The following is a 17,440-nucleotide window of genomic DNA, read 5'->3' as shown; positions in this document are numbered from 1 at the left end:
CATTCAGACCCTGCAGATGACCAACCGGTTCTACCGGCGCAAACGTTCCTTTCTACATGGTCCTTTTAGGGGCCTCTGATGAAGATTTCCTCCTCCTCCTCACTTGACCCATTTCTAAAGAGCTGATTACTTCGGCGGGCAGCGGAGGGGGCTACTGCCGAGTTTTACTGTCAAGCACAAAACTAACGCGAAGCACAGTGCATGCGGGTGCCACTTGACAATGCACTCCTGGTGTCGATACCGGCATCGCCAGGTGGCGGTCACATGCAGTGCGGAACAATTCGGCACTTGGAAAAAGGGCCAGTTACTTTTGTCCCCGACCGTACTTAGCGGCCATGTTAATGCCAAAAATATTAACAGCTACCAATCACTCGGCTCTAACAAGCATTATTGAAACTAGGATAACATGACAATTTACACGCAATGACACCTCACTGGCTTCCTCGTCTCTTATATAGAATGAATAACTTATTCCAAGACACATGTACAGTCGTCCACTTGTCTAGAGCGCCCGAACTCCATGCCGTCTGCACTCCACAGCGCGCAGAGCGGCGTCTAGCGGCGACGTCTGGTTCGAGACGTCGCTATGCGCGCTGCGGAGAGCAGACGGCACAGAACAGGTCTGTGAACGGCTGTACGCATCTTGACGCGAGAATGTTTAGCTCAAAAGCTGCACCGCCATATTGGGTCCTACGGCTGCTCGCATGCTGCTACTCTAACGGGAACGCAAGCCCATAATTTAATGTTTCACAGGTAGAGTTTATGCAACATTGCTAACTCTAAATGCAGATAACCACGGTGACACCAGCGCTGTTGGTGCCGTATTTAGCAGGAACCCTTCGGATATGTAATTGGACCTTATGAGTTTTGGTCTGGTTGGTTGGTTCATGGGAGTTAACGTCCCAAAGCGACTCAGGCTATGAGGGCGCCGCAGTGGAGGGCTCCGGATGATTTCAACCACATGGGGCTCTTTAACGTGCACTGACATCGCACAGTACCCAACCTTCATCATTTTGCCTCCATCGAATTGCGACAGCCGCGGCCGGGGCCGAACCTGCATCTTTCGGGTGAGCAGCCGAGCACGCTAACCATTGTGCCACCGCAGCGGCTGATCTTAGGAGTTTTGATGGCAGCTTTATCATTTTTTAATCATTCAAAACCTAGCGCTGCTGCAATACGACGCTCTCCGTCCTTCTTCACTGCCGACCAATGTCTGTGGTGTCACGACATAACTCAGTGCTGCAACCTGCGCAGGTCTACCGGTCCGAGAGGTCCGAGGTCCAGTCTCCAGGCTCCGAGGACTACCTGATACCGATGCCGTCTTCGAATTACTCGCTGAGCACGGAGAGAACCGAGCTCCAATCGGCTTCTTCGTCCCTCGACTCCATGGACAAGCTGCTCGGCAGCGGCGGAGTTGGCGGAAACGGCCACCAAGGCAGCGGAAATGGCTCCACGCACGAGAAGCAGGCCACCTGGGAGACCAGCTTCACCACGACGCCACCGGACGAGCTTCCCATCCGAGCACCACTGAAACAGCCCTACTCCAACGTCGCGCTCAACTGTTAGTGGCGTCTCTCCAAAGGACCAGTGTGACACGAGGCAAACAGGGCTGGCGGAAGTCTCTGTGGCTTCCTTTTCAATGGCGAGGGACTTACGCGGTGCACGCCTCTCTGCCGATGCTGCCGGAATAGTCGAGGGGGGGGGGTTAAGTGATGTGAGAAGCGTCGCTCTGAGCATGATCGCTGCCAGGAACAGCGCAGGGGTCACGTGCTTTAGAGTACGGATTGTAGACAGCCGAAACGTGCACTTGTTCACGTGACATCGTGGCCAAATGCCAAAAGTCACGCGATGGTAGCGGATAAGTCTCTTACATCCCTCAAGCTTTGGTGTGACCACATGGTGGCGTTTCCTGCAAACAGCTTCGCATAGAAGAAATGGTTTATGCGAAAATCACTCTTTGCAAGGGATTCTTTCAGATTTTTGTGTAGCAGGTACACCTTGCTCACCGAGACGGCGGGTTTTCGACTGACCAGCCTCTGTCTCGCACATGCGTAAAGAAAAGCCAGGGCTCTGACAAGCAGTAATTTGAGTGCTGTTGTGAGTTGCCAATGATCAGATGCTTGTAACTCCAATTATATGTCACAATGTGTATTGGACTATTTGAAAACCAAGCGTTCTCGTGTGAGGTACCTAATGCCTCAGAGCGCGAACATTGCTCTTCAGAGGTGGAAGAGCTACGCAGATGGACATGGTGCTCGCTTTAGTTGTTAAAGGCTGGAAGTTGTGAAGAAAGTGCTGCTGTTCTTAAAGCCGGTGTAAGAGTCTCGTTACAAGCTGGGGTTAGTTTCACATATAGTGTTCCGTGTGTGTCCCCAGTGTCACGCAACAGCAACTGTAAAGGGCCATGCCACTTGTGCCATGGCATTGAGCCTGGCACGGAGAGGAAAACAGAGGCGGCATGTGGCGCGAAAGAAACGCTCGTTTTGAAACTGCGGGCCAATATGCACATCAAAGTGGCATCAGTGCACCCCTGCGTAATGTCCTTTATTGACTAGAGCAGGTATACGGTCAATGTTCATCGGTGTACATACCTATGTGTAGGGCCCACGAAATCTTCCTCGTGATCAGTTGAGTTTGGCTTTCATTTCAGATAACGTGTCGCTTGGAGAATGTTAGCTCGCACAATGCTCGACCGCTGATTGCCATTACACTGGTCGCTTTACAGGGATGAACTGAGAGACGGCTCGAAGCACGCTTCGCAAGAATACCGGAAGTCGCCAGTGCGATTTTGAGTCGCGCAGTCGTGTAAAGATAACGTGATGTTCCGTCACACTGGGCTCTAAGACGCATGATAGCTTTCTACCCTTGTGCCACGTGTATTGAGCTACTGCGTGCTCGGGACAGCTCGGGACAGCACTGGTGTAGTTCTGGTGCCATTCGCTCCTGGCAGGTTCCTGGGAAGACTCACACTGAGATCAGAAAGCTGATTCTTCGTTATTAATAGCGTGATTTTGAGGAAAACGAACTGTCTTGTCTTTCCGAACATGCCCGCGAAATCACGGCGGATCTTGCCATGAACTGCTGGTTCTGCACTGGCGTAGACGTCTGCTCGAGTAAGCAAACAAGGCTTTCGGGCAAAACAATGGCAAAGTGATGACGTAAAGACACTTTGGTTGCCGGTGGGTCAGTGAGGAAAAAGACACAGATATTTCGTTTGATTCCACCGTGAGTCAAACGAACGTCATTTCATTAGCTGGACAGGCCTGCTGTTTTAAGTTCAGCCATTGAACGCCCTTAGTGTCTGCTTGTGTCGCTGCTGGTTGTGTTCCTTTGAACGACACTCGTTTTTGATCTCAGGGTTTTAGGCGCGTCACTTGAACAGTTTTTGAACACGGTTTTGATCAGGTTGTCAAGTGCAGCCCCATCACAAAACACAGGCTCCTTTTCTCCTCACAAGTTAGAAGACGAGAGAGCCACTCGTTTCTGTTTGTTACGTTATGTGTTTACAAGTACTCGTCAGCTGTTACTGTGCTAGCCAGTTGATGGCACGAAGTGAAAGTCCATAGTACCTGATGTCTAAAGCACGTACGTTGAGGAAGGTTTACCATAATGCTAGTCACTTGAGACGTATCGGTGACGTCATTTTACCTGTAGGCTTAGCATAAGAGCCGTTAGGTGAGATGTTCATTCCCATCTTTTGCGTTTTGGTTGTTGAGCTGTTCTTATTCGTTGAGTTTCGTACATTGTTGCTTAGGGAAGTCACAGCAAAGGTGCCAGGAATGCAAAGCAGGTAAAGCCATTGTTGTGAATTCAGCAGGTTACCGTTTTTTAATGGTGCTTCCGATATTAAGATTTAGGAGGTTATCGCTTTGGGAGTAAGTAATCGGCCGCGCAGAGGTAGACATCACAGCTGGCATGCGGAACATGAATGCAGTGCTCTGAGATAAAGAAATTTCGAAGATTAAAAAGCGGCGCGGTGTGTGTTATACTCGGACCTTGAGCACCAAACACTTCATACAGTTGTGTATCCGTCTACTTTGGCTATTTATGACCTACATTCCCAAGTCGAAGAACAGTCCACCTCGTTGCAGACCTATTTCTTGCAGTCAATTGTTCGAGTTTGAAAGATTTCTCAGTACTGTAGAGCATCAAAGTAATGCGCCTATCAACGCAGGTTGCCAATCGCATTTGGAATGATGAAGATAACAAATAAAACATTAGGTTTAGTCAACCACTGCTGCAGCGCGATGCACCGTCATTTGCTGGCACATTTGCTGTGGTCTCACCCTATAATGTTGCTTGCACATTAAAAACAGGCCGTGAGGCCGTGGATCTCGCCCGCCAAAGTTTTTGAAACGTGTGAAGTATGTTACCTGTGTTTTCTTAAGTCCCGCTGCATGCATGCAACATTATCATGCAGTTTCGGTTTATAAGGTTACACAAAGAAAAGAAAAAGGTTGCTTAATTTGTTAAAACTTAACCCATTAGCACCTTTGCTAATGGCAACAACACTAGCGTTTTGGGTTACCGCCTGCGCGCACTGAGTTTCACCTGAATATCTTGTTTTTCCATTGGCTCCGACTGACTTGCAAGAAAAACAAAGAAAAACGGTCCCATCACCATCGGCAGTTAATGGCTCCAGTAAGCTAGGCCACAAACAGTTCAAGTCTTCATGGAGGATATGAAGATATAAATATCTCTGTGAGGGAGCTTTTCAAAGTCACATTAAAAAACGACATCTGAAGTCTTTAGGAGTTGGCGTGATGCTAGCGAGCATATAGCCCTCCACATGATACTGCGTCAAAACGCGAGAAAAATGCAACGGTCCCAATACGTAGAACTTGTTGTGTATTCATGTCTCGTCCTCACACTTGCCCTTCACGTGTCGGCACAGTCTGGACCCACGGCACTCAAATCGCCACCCAAGTTGGGTATTCCGAACCCTTCACACAGTGCGCAGCTACAAGTGTTATACTGCTCTTGGTCTTGGACCAAGCATCGTACCGTTTCCTATGGAGTTGCCGCCAATGTCCGGGTCCCCTGCGTCTCCCACGGGGATTCGGATAACAACCCTCACGCTGTACCAACGCCGGTTTTGAGAAATCGTTTTGTGCACCAGCGCCTAAGATGTATACACCATCAAGTGACGTGTACGTGAAGTCATCCTGTGTGTAGCGAGTGATATCATCCTGCCCCCTCCACCGTAAGCGATCCTCTAGATGGCCGTGTCGACGCACCAGGACGAACTAGCTGTCTGTACTCCGGAAACAATCCTCGCAAAGTGCGTGGAATTGTTTATACACTGCGAGGTTGTTGTCGCAAGCAGGGCCGATAAGTCTTGCGAAGAGTCCTCATCGACAGGGTGCTGAGTTTTTTCGGGTGCTACAAGTGGTTTAATCAGAACAAGCCATATACTACGTGCACGTCTTGGTTTCTCTTTTTTTACGCCATCAATGACCACAGGATTAAACATGCCCAGGCATGCGGGGACATGCGTAGAAGCGATGAGGATACCGTGACGTCAATGACATAGACTGCGGATGAGCAAATGGCTGCAAGATAAGCACTGCAAGGTATTCTCCGAGGCACCAAATGGAACTGCCTCGATCACTTATGATCGGCTATCGCTGTCTCCGAGGCACCAAATGGAACTGCCTCGATCACTTATGATCGGCTATCGCTGCTTCTTCAAACTTTAATCCGTCTTTTTCGCAAGATGAGTCATCCTCTGGGGAGTGGCGAAAATTCATCTGCTACTGGTTGATAACAAACGCAGGTGGGAGACGCAGGCGCCATCTAGTTTCACGAGGAGCGAGCTCTGCCTGCGAATTGGCGAGTGTGTGCTCGACGGCTGCCGCCATCTGTCGCATGCGCCTGTCACTAACGTGAACTGCGCATGCGCAGCAGGAGCTGGTTGTTTGATTTTCAACCAGTGGAGCTGGAGGAGAAGCGGCGCACATGCGCAGGGGGGCCTTGTGAAAAAGGCGGATTCCCAGTCGTTGGTCCACATTGTTGCTTTGCCTGTGTATTGATGTCTGTAGTCTGCGTTGTGTACGACACGCCAGTGTGTGATCTGTCAACGCATAGATTACACTAAAAGAGATGTGTGCTCTCATGTTTCAGCCTAAATATATGGCCAGTAATAAAAAGAAAAAAAGAAATCATGTCCCCGCATTCCTGGAAGCATAAAAAAAAAGATGAATGTGACTTGTGCCAAACTAAAGGAAGCAAAACTGTGTACAGCCTGAAGTAAACTAGCTGGATGGTTACGGGACATGTGAAGACGTGAGCCGCCTTTCACGAAGCGTTGCTAGTATATAGTCTGTGTAGTTGCTTTCATCATTGTTGTGGTTGGTCTTGGACACTTTGTACGCCGATTGTTTGTGATCCCGAGCTGAGTTTTCTGTTGCTGTTGTGTGCCCCGCTGTTTTGTACATACATAGAGTTGAGCTAGTCAGTGGATCTCGAATGCCGTGTCGGTGACAACGCTCTGTGTCGAATATCTCGTTTGTAAAGTACCCGTGGCGATATGATGGTGTCCCTGTGCGCCGCTGTTCGGGCTTAACCACTGATCCCCCATAATCACACACGCACACTCTAACAAGAGACGTGAGAGCGATACTTCGGTTCGAGGTTTTAATGGACTTAAGCGGCACCAGCTTTTTATATACCGGCCATGTGAGCGAGTGGCGTGACCTGAAAACAGGTTGTCGTCAAATGTGAGCATAACGTCTCCTATGTTTCAATGCCAGCCACATCGCTCGCTTCGCGATGGGACACATTTGGAGGTCCCAGTTCATTTTTTTAAAGCGAAATTGAATGCCTCAGTGCGAAAAAAAGGGCATGCAGTAATGGTTAAAAGTCACAGTTCATTTATTCGCTACGATGTGGCGCCACTTATGGGGAGAAGTTGCTTACGGCGCAACGGGAGCTGCTAATGTGATTACTGAATGCTCCTCCGCAAGGCTCCACCCCGAGAACAAAAAAAAAAGAGAGACGAAAATTTAGTTCGTCTCTTTCCCGTTGGGTGTCGCTAGTTACCGGTGCTGTCCCCCGTCCCTGGAGCAGGCACGAAGGCTAGCGAGGTGCGAGAGAGGGAAAAATTGGAAGTAGAAGGCTACACCTCCCCGAAACCAGCTGATGTGGCTGGCGCGTTGAAGGCAAGGAGGCGGTGCTGAAGCATTCAGCGTTAAAAAAAAAATCTGATTTTTGTGCGCACACATTGGGTCCGAATCACTGCATTGCGTGCTGTATATATCACGCCACATGTATGGTTATCAAAGGTGCCGAATGCCTAGCTGGGGCGGTTTGCAGTGCAGGTATTTACATGGTACCTCATGAGAACTCTCCGAAGACCTGCCAGGTACAGACACCAATGAAGGGAGACGAGCATCAAAAATTGGTCCACCGAACAAAGAGTGTGTTTGCTTGATTAAAAAAAAGAAGAACCGCCTGTGGTTGTTCTTCATCTTGTGCGTGACATAAGCGTCTTATAGAAGAACGAGATTACTGCTACAGGCTGCTTATCCAGGCAGCCTTAACTGACGTGGTATAAAAGCCGACGAGGTACGATCTGATGAAAGACTTAGCCACATGCAGTTGAGCCCAGTTGCTAAAATTAATTCCGAAGTAAACAAAGAAAGGACTGATTCAATTTTCAAATTTCTGTCAGGACTACAAATTCTCTAGGTCATTAAAGTACAAAACTAAGTTCATTCCTGAAATTGCGGTGGTACCATGACTGCGTCGTCGTGAAGATCGCGCTTTGACGCGCACCAAAACTATCAAAATTTGATTTTAAATCGAATATCAGAGCTTAATTCACCAAGTTTTCCTTTTATTGAATAACGTGAACAAAGGGCAGGCCACCACACAACTGAAGCCGCGGTCTCAAGATTTGAAGGCATAAATAATGTGGTTGATAAGCCAGGCGGTATGCACTACCAAATTGGCTTTTGTTCATCAGGAGCTAATAAGAGTTTTAAACAAAGCCGTTACCACTCTAGCCATCAATTATGTTTTAGCTGATATTTCTCGGCTGAATTCTGTTGGCATTTCGGTGGCAATGCATAAACTTCTGGAAACGGTATAGGCCAAAAGCGTATGTACCTGGCAGGATGTCTTGTCACCCCTCAAATCATGTTCGTAAAATGCTCCGTTAATGTTCTTAACGCTCACTTAACTTATTTTAGTTAAACGACCGTTCCGTCGCGTAAGCCGGGACGCCAGCCTAAGTAAAGCCGCGAATATTACATCGCGGCTTGAGTGGTGCTGCAGCAGTTACTGCGATTCATTTCAAAGTGAAACAAACAGCTTCTACTTGCCTCTTCATTTTCCTGCCGATCGAGAGATAACGATAAAGATAAGAAAGAACGCCATCTAAGTGACGAATCTCTCTTTATTTTTCTATGACAAAGAAGTGAGACTATCGAGGTGAGGCTGATATATCCGTGATGTGGAAATATTTTTCCTTTTTGCTCCCCGCAAGCCCACACTAAAATAACTGGATGGACTTTAGTAGAGATTGAAGAGCACAGACATCGAGGCCACATTTCGAGCATTTCAGTGAAAATAAGGAACATTTCCTAATACCTTTGAAAACGCTGAGTACCTTCTCATTCACGCAGGCACACAAAAAATAAAGGCGCGTAAGAAGTCAGTTCAGCTGTACACTAATGTATCTGTTTAGCGACAACAGTGGATACGGTAACTGCATGAACTAGCACAGATGTTCAAAGTCAAATCAAGTTTACTTATCGCATTTAATATTGATCGAAATATTATTTAGGAGAGAAGATTCCGTGTTCCGCGAACGGCACACGGTTGTCATGAACCTCACACATCAAACCTTGGACTGTATTTCTTAAAGGTTTGAATAACAAATAGTTAAATACAAGCCCAATAATTCGATTAAAGTATCATGGACAAAAAAACATTCTTGGACAAAAATTGAAAAATTGCAAGGTATTGTTGTAGAAATATTGAAGGTAATGGTTCATTCTTCCAATGTGTAGCAAAATCTATCTTCTAAAGATTTTCCATCGGTCGCATCGAGCAGTTAAGACTGCCATAGAAAACCAATGAGGAATTCTTTTGACGATAGCAAAAACGATAATAGCAACAAAAAATGGAAGGCTGCCGACGGGAGATCTGCGGATATATTGGTTGTTGTCGTGAAATCTTACAATATAAGAAAAAATTGCGCGCATAAACTCTTTCTCATTTAAAAATGATTTTGTCCAGAATTAGAAGTAGTAGTAGTAGTAGTAGTAGTAGTAGTAGTAGTACTATTACTACTACTACTACTACTACTACTACTGCTGCTGCTACTATTACTACTACTACTACTACTACTACTACTACTACTACTACTACTACTACTACTACTACTACTACTACTACTACTACCAGCCAATAATAAACCGACAGCCCAATAAAACCAAGAAACTAGAGGCGAAATGATTCTGGTACTGTGTAATTTGACGCCACACAAAGAGAGGTTGCCGTTTTTTGGTTCTTTGGTACTCTCAACTGCATTTTTCTGAAAGCACGCAAGGTTGTTACGAAACAAACAAATATATATCCAGCAGCTTGCTTGGTGACTTTGTATCTAGGCAAAAGCAGCTCGCGTGCTTTTGCCCTGTGATTGCGCCCGCGTAACTCTGTGTGTTTGTTCGCAGAATATGAACCAATATGCTTGGATGGGGCACACACAAAAATAACGGAGACACGTCTAAAATGCGAAACCTTAAAATAATAAAATAAAAAAGTGAATAATTATTCAGATCATCCCACGGACAAAAGCTTCAAGAAATACACTGTTGTTGTGAAACGTGATCAAGTATTGCTTGCACTGTATGATGCGACAACTGCGGCTGGGATATTTATTGCTTCGACGTCCTTGAAACTTTACTTCTTTTTTTCTCTCTGTGACGGACTTACTTCTTTTTTTCTCTCTGTGACGGAAGGTGAAAAATTGCTGACAAGGACAGTAAGTCTGTAAATACATAGGTGCTGCTCAGCGTAGTTCATTTTGTGTCGCGTGTTGTTTTCGTTTTGTCCTGTTTTTATTTCGTGATCGGTGAAAAATAAAGAAGCATGTTCATTACTACGGGTCTCATTCAGTTCTCACAATTTCACGTATTCTCTCGTTATCAACAGCTTCCACGTCATCCAGAGGCGCGTTGGTCGCGTGAGCAGAACTGGCAGCCGCAAGCAGCTTTTCACCAAGCCAAGATGTCCGAACATCGAAGGAATAGTTGGCCCGACCATGCCTGTACTACGAAAGCAAAAAGCCCATGTTTACGAGCGGTGATGATGATGATGACGAATATAAACTAGCGTCATCTGTCAGCCGCAGGTAGCGAACATTACGTGACTCAAGGAGTATATTTTCGCTTGAAATTTTGAGAGTGTGGTGAGATGCTGCCCGGGATAGCGTATACTTTTTCTATCCGCGGCAAAATCTGCCATAAAAAGGTTCCTGCTATCGCACCAACGGCAAAAAAAAAATTAATAGTATGTAACGAACATCAAAAATTCGTTAGGTAAATCGAACGTCCAGCGCCAAGCTGTACGCACAGGCAGCCACACAATCTAAAAGCCAATGTAACCGATGCTTCCTTAGTTCACTGAAGTGGAATTCAAGATAGACAGATAGATAGATAAAGAGGAGGAGGGAAAGAGAGGGATGTTAACCAGAAAGGGGTTCCGGTTGGCTACCCTGCACTGGGGAAGAGGGATTAGGGGACTAAAAGGAGGAAGAGAGAAGGGAAAAAAGGCATAACACACACACACACGCACAACGCTGTCACAATTTGTCACTCAATCCAGTCGCTCTCAAGTAGGCAAAGAGTGCCTTGTATGCCTTGAGGGCAGTCGACTGCTGTAGCCACGGACCGAGGATCTTTTCCTCTGTTAATGGGCGACGATCGAGGCGGTCCAGGGCACAACACAGTGTATGCCTTGCACTCGCAAATGCAGGGCACTCACAGAGAAGATGAGCGATGGTCTCCTCACAACCACAGCTCTCACAGGCAGGGCTGTCGGCCATCCCCATCCGGAAAGCATAGTAATTGGTAAATGCAACACCGATCCATAAACGGCATAACAGTGTTGCGTCGCGACGTTCTAAGTTACGTGGAAGACGAAGGCGCAGTTCAGGGTCCAGTGCCTTGAGGCGGAGGTTGCAAAATTCTCCCGTGTTCCACGCTGAAACTGTGAGCTCCAGCGCCAAAGGGCGAAGACCACACACAGCGTCAGGTCTCGATATTGGGATCCTCACTGAAAGTCCGTCGTTGTGAGCAGAACGCGCAGCCGCATCGGCCTGGTGATTACCGTTAATACCACAGTGTCCTGGCAGCCATTGAAAAATGATGTCATGACCTTTGGAAACGGTGCCGTGGTACAGTAGACGGATCTTAGCAACAAGTTGCTCCTGCGACCCGCGGCGTAGCGCAGCTTGCAGGGCTTGAAGGGCTGCTTTAGAGTCGGTGAAAACCGTCCAGTCATGTGGAGGTTCTTGACTGATGAACTCTACCGCAGCCCGTAAGGCTGCGAGTTCCGCACCAGTTGAAGATGTTGGATAGGTCGTCTTCACTTTCATGAAGATGGATCTGGCCGGTGTCACCACCGACCCCGCAGAACTGGTCGAGTGAACTGATCCATCTGTGTAAATATGTATGCGGTGACTGTGGTAAGAATGCAGGTGATTCAATGTCAGTTGTTTGAGAGTGGGCAGTGATACACCAGCTTTCTTTGTAATGCCAGGAATATAGAGGTGAACCCGAGGTTCATGAAGACTCCATAGGGGTGAGCTCGGTCTTGACGCAGGGGTGAACTGCGAACTGACTTTGGCGAATGCAGTACGCGGCCTAATTATTGGGAGTGTTGCGAGGTGATGACAGGGAACCCGTGTGAGGTGCCGAATATGTGTTCCCATGGTGTCAACAGCAATGTATGTAGTAACAGGATGTTCCCGGGCAACAAGAATAGCTGCTGCTGTTGATGCACATTTAGGCAGTCCAAGGCAGATACGGAGAGCTTGAGCTTGCACACTTTGAAGAGTCCTGATATTTGTTTTTCTAATGAAACTGAATATCTGAAGACTGTACCGCATGTAGCCCAGAAATAGGGAACGGTAGCATCGATCGCACTGATGCGCCCCAGGACTTTCCCCGAGAAAGGAGAGGACGTGGACAATAGAAATTAGTCTCTTTCTCATGTCGTAGATATGTGGACTCCACGAGAGGTTCCTGTCGATGACAACACCAAGGAATCTGTGGCTTCTCTCATAGGGAATGGCTTCGCCATTGATGCGAATGGTGTAACGTGACATTATTTTGCGTGTGAACGCCACAAGTGAACACTTTTCGGTCGAAATGTTCAGGCCCTGCAAGCGAAGATAAGATGTCAATATCGATGCCGCTTTTTGAAGTCTTCCACGAAGTTGAGGACGGGTCACCCCTGATGCCCAAATACAGATGTCGTCTGCATATACCGAGATCTGAGCAGATTGTAGCAATACGTCGACCAGGCCGAAAAGAGCAAGGTTGAAGAGAACTGGGCTCAGCACTCCACCCTGAGGGACTCCGCGCGAATTTCGGTGTAATGACGTTGGTCCGTGCGTAGTCAGGACAAAAAACGGTACCTCTATGATAAATAGCTGCGTATCCAGCTAAACGTGCGGCCTCCGATCTCAGCATCTTCCATTGCGTCCAAAATGGCCTGATGCGTTATGTTGTCGTACGCGCCCTTGTTACCCAAAAACAATGCCACGGTCAATCTTTTCAAACTTTTGCTGTGGTGCACCGACGTTACAAGGTCAACCACGTTGTCGATAGAAGAGCGGCCCCGTCGGAACCCAGACATGAAGGTTGGATAAATCTGATATCGCTCCAAGTACCATTCCACGCGTGTGAGCAGCATTCTTTCCATGACTTTGCCGACGCCGCTGGCGAGTGCAATTGGACGGTATGATGAAAGGTCGAGCGGTGATTTCCCCGGTTTAAGAAGTGGAACCAGACGACTGGTCTTCCAATCATGAGGAACTATGCCAGCAGTCCATGACTTGTTATAAGTGTCCAAAAGAGCCCGTCGAGCTTCTTGGCCAAGGTTGGCAAGTGCGGAGTATGTCCCACCATCGGGCCCCGGTGATGATGACCTTCTACAACAAGCCAGCGCAGCATCAAGTTCTTCCGTGGAGAATAGTGCATCCATCCGAGAATCCCGTGAGGGTGGAACATTGTTGCAGTGCAGCATTGCGCCTGGATTAGGGTGGCCTGTTATTCTTGCGCAGAAATCTTCGGCTACCTCAACCACACTGCGCCTTTGGTGGAGCGCTACGGATTTTAACGGGTAGCGCTGTTGAGGGTACGTGCGAAGACCCCGAATTGCACTCCAAACGCGTGACAAAGGCTTCCATAGATCAAGTGTTTGGCAAAATGTCCTCCACCATTGTGTTTGCAGTGCCTGAATTCTGAGCTGAATCTTCTTCTGTATGCGCCTAGCATCTCTTAGGTCTAGGCGCGACTTTGTGCGTCGGTATCTGCGCTCTGCCCTGCGCCGTTGTGATCGCAGTCGCTGCAATTCGAAGTCAAAATTGGTGTAGTTAGCGACAGGGTTAAAGGGGAAAGTGGCGTGTTCCATGGCCTCCTTAATTTTTTGTTCAAGACTGGTAGAGAAGCCCTCTGCGCAAGCAGCCTCCATAAGTAATTTAAAAACTGTCCAGTCAATGCGCTGCCTACACGTGGCTGGGGAAAATGTGGAATGGCCGGAATTCTCGTGGGCTTCAGTCCCGGATTTCCGATTTACGGCACTACGTCTACAAGAATCAATTCCCCATTCTTGTGTATTGTGAACCGAAGATCCCGGCAATTTTGCGAATATCCGGTTACGAGGCATTTGCATCACCCACGCGCAACAGATCCAGCAAAGTCATCGTCTACATTGGACGTGAACTTACATATGTGCAACATTCAGTCCTCCGAACGAAGACAATCAGTACGTTTGCCTGACAGTGAAGAGCCGAGACCTGACGTTTGCGCTACTGGCGGTTTTCTTGGCGCCATCAAGTCGTTTCGACGCCAGAAGGTTGAGTGGTTTGATGGCAGCTACACCTGCTCCGTGGGTTATTATGAGTGACTTCGATGCTCATCACACCATGTGGGGAGGCGTTAGGATGGACGTTAGGGGAAGACAGCTTGTGTCCTTCGCCTCTGACCATTGCCTGCAGTGCCTGAATGACGGAAGCCCGACCTATATACGAGGGGTGACTTATAGCAGCTGCTTGGACTTGACTTTCGTTTCAAAGTGCCTTAACAACAGCGTCCGGTGGTTCTCGGATGTAGAAACCCATGGCAGCGACCATATCCCAACCTATCTGATTATTACAGGAATCCAAGATAAGTTAGAACGTAGCAGCTGGCGTCGATAGTCAGGTGCTCGGATAAGATCAGTTCGGATAAGTTCGCGGGGATAAAGTGGCCGCAGCTGGCACTGGACAGGTTCAGATGGAGAGATAAGGAAGAGAGGTCTTCGTCCTGTAGAATGGGCGTCAATGACCTGATAACTATGGTGTTGGTGGTGGTGATGATAATGATAAGCCGTTTTCGACTCTGGGCTCTGAGATATCGTTTTTGTGCACTAGTGGGAAATACTGAACTGGGGACAGCGTAGCTATAGATGAACTGCATTAAAATCAGCACCCAAGTAAAATACCTTCAGAGATTTTTGTCCTTATTTTAAAAGTCACGCAATAATCTTTTTCTATTGGCTGAGAGCACATGCCAATTTAATGACATAATGAGCTTCAAGCGGATACGTTACCAATCTGTCACTTCACCAAAGAACAAAGTGCCACAAATGGCGTCGGTTGCAAGCGACAATGCGTGTGCATGTATTCAGCGTCCACTTACGTGATTTATTACTATTATATCTTGTACGTATACATTCTGTTATATTATATTACACACACCTTATATATCATTGATCCTTGTTATAATGAAGTTGAAAGGGTCTTGCGATTACTTCGTTACAGCCCGTGTTGACTGAACTTTCAAGGGGAATCGTCATTCCTTCGTTATATCCAAATAAATCGTTATAAACCGTTTCATCATAACGAGGTTCGACTGCATATATATTATGCCTTCTCTCAAGCATGAAACATCCACCACTGGTCAAATGTTTAGTGAAATCCTCCAAGGTGGAGTAGATTTGTAATAAGGGAGTAATTACTCAGTGGCATCCACCCAAGCGCAGCCATATACAGGTACAAAGGGAAGCTATACAGGCTTCTCAGAAAGCTGAGAAATCTGTATAGCTTTCTTCTGTGGCTGCGCTTAGGTGGATTCCAATGAGTAATTACTGCCTTATTAAAAATGTCCACAACGTGTCGAGCCTATCAGCTTCACTTCAAAAGGCTGAAGATATAGACCACAAGCGTGAAGACACCAGAAAACTTATGAGCATTCGCTATAAAGTGTTTTTCGTTGGCGTGTGAACAGTAAAAGTGAGTCGCTGGCGGAAAACGGCGCAATCGTACTGTAAGAAACCAAAAGAAATAAAGAAGGAAAGAAATAAAGAGAAAGATATTTACGAGACATCTTCCAAGCAGGAAAAAAATCAGTTCCATGTGAGCGTCATCGACCCGTTGGTCAAGATTAAAGTGTTAACTCGCAGCTGTGGACGTGTAATTTTGTGCTACTATCGCTGGTAATACGCGCATATGCTCAATAAACTATAACTACCACCAATTTTTCACATGACAGGCTTCTGTCGCTTCATAACAATCCAAGCGCATTCAATCCATCACGTAATGACGGTATAAACTAAATCACCTGTGAATCGAGCAAGGCTGCAACCGTATTGCCAGATGTTGGAAAACCAGCTTTGGTTCAAGCTAAAAACAATGGAACCAATAAAGCAATAGAAGCAAACAAGAAGGCCTTCAAATGCGCGCTTGTTATTGTCTATTATACTGGTAAGTTTAAAAGAATGGCTCCTCTGATGGATCGTTTGACGTTGTGCGTAAAGGACCAGGCTCTCACTTTTGACTATAGTTCGGAATTACACTTTCACTGCTTCCCTGTGGCTTCCGTGTGGAAGCTGAAACGTCAAGAACGAACCTTTTTCGCTGGCCGGCGTCTCTTATTTTTTCAAATTCACAAATATTCTTAGTTCCGTAGAAGTTGTGACTTAGTGCGCTTGGACACAAGAAACTGCAGGACCTCAAGTCAGCCCGAAGACACCTGCAAACCGACATCAAAAAGGTAATAGCTTACCGCAGTACATGGGAACCGCCGCAGTGGCTCAGTAGTTGAGGTGCTCGACTGCTGACCGGAAAGGAACGAATTCGATCCTGGCCGCGGCGGTCGCATTTCGGTGGAGATGAATTGCTAGATAACCGTGTACTCTGCGATGTCAGTGCACGCCAATGTCCCCCACGTGGTCAAAATTATCAGAAGCCCTCCACTGCAGTGTCACTTATAGCCTGAGTAGCTTTGGGACGATAAACACCATAAAACCAAAGCAGTGCATGGTAATAGCTCGGGGTGAGACGTAAATAAGTGTGAGGTGTTTTAGTTATTGCTGAGCATTCTTGTTTACTTTCTTCAACTTCTTACGCTAATAAAAAGAAAAATTGGCAGTGGCTTAACTTGGCTAACCCTGGAATTCAGCGAAAAGCAAGCACGCTTGCTAAGCGTCTCAGGCTCGTCCATGGCAGCTCCGCTACACGCTCGCGACAGTCGATCTATATATACCCACACGACCATGTGGCTATGACGTGGTATATCACATGGTCTTACTACACCCCCTTCGGATATCATCACGTGGCTTCACATCACCCCATCGGATGTTCTTACGGTCAAACGTGAACCCAAAATGTCACCCAATGTCAAAGGTCAGAGGTCAAAGGTAAACTAAAGGTTATGGATCACGGTCAGGGGTCAAGGGTTCGACACCATAACTGCACCACATGCTGTCCTACATGGCTAACGTGGTTGGTCTGAAGGTCGTTTAAGGTCATTCTCCGGCCTACGCGACGACTGCTTTACCTAGCGTAGTGCAGGATTTCGCTTGAAAATGTGTCGGCTTTCACCCATACGAAATGTCTTTCGACAGTCGATAAACTGTCCATAGACTTTTTCTATAAAGTCTTTAGACTTCCTATAGACAAATCCTATACACTAGTCTATAGGAAATACAAACCCTACTGGCAGTCTATAGACAATCTATAAATTTATGGTCATGCAGTTTTAGTAGACCTTTGTTTATAGACAGTTTGCAGACTAAGAATAGGCAAAAGATAGGAAGGGCAATCGAGTCTATAAGAACTCTATGGAGAGTCTATAGACCGCTTTTATAAGTGCACACGCGTGAATGCGGTACTTATAGGCGCACCGAGGTGCTAGCTGCGCTCATGCGATGAACAACATGACAC

General features: G+C 47.0%; 1 protein-coding gene across 1 annotated transcript in view; it reads left to right on the top strand.

The window, feature by feature from the left end:
* LOC144134377 (leukocyte tyrosine kinase receptor-like) overlaps positions 1 to 10,101 on the top strand; it is a 68,808-nt gene extending 58,707 nt beyond the window's left edge. The window contains exon 20 of the mRNA XM_077667300.1: positions 1,255 to 10,101. Coding sequence (XP_077523426.1) covers positions 1,255 to 1,566 — 312 coding nt within the window. The 3' untranslated portion in view covers positions 1,567 to 10,101. The remainder of the gene's footprint in view (positions 1 to 1,254) is intronic.
* The last annotated feature ends 7,339 nt before the right edge of the window (positions 10,102 to 17,440 follow it).

The sequence above is a fragment of the Amblyomma americanum genome, chromosome 5, assembly GCF_052857255.1.
Source record: "Amblyomma americanum isolate KBUSLIRL-KWMA chromosome 5, ASM5285725v1, whole genome shotgun sequence".
NCBI classification, from domain to species: domain Eukaryota; kingdom Metazoa; phylum Arthropoda; class Arachnida; order Ixodida; family Ixodidae; genus Amblyomma; species Amblyomma americanum.
The sequence above is the reverse complement of the archived record's forward strand: the minus strand, read 5'-3'. Positions and strand labels throughout refer to the sequence as shown.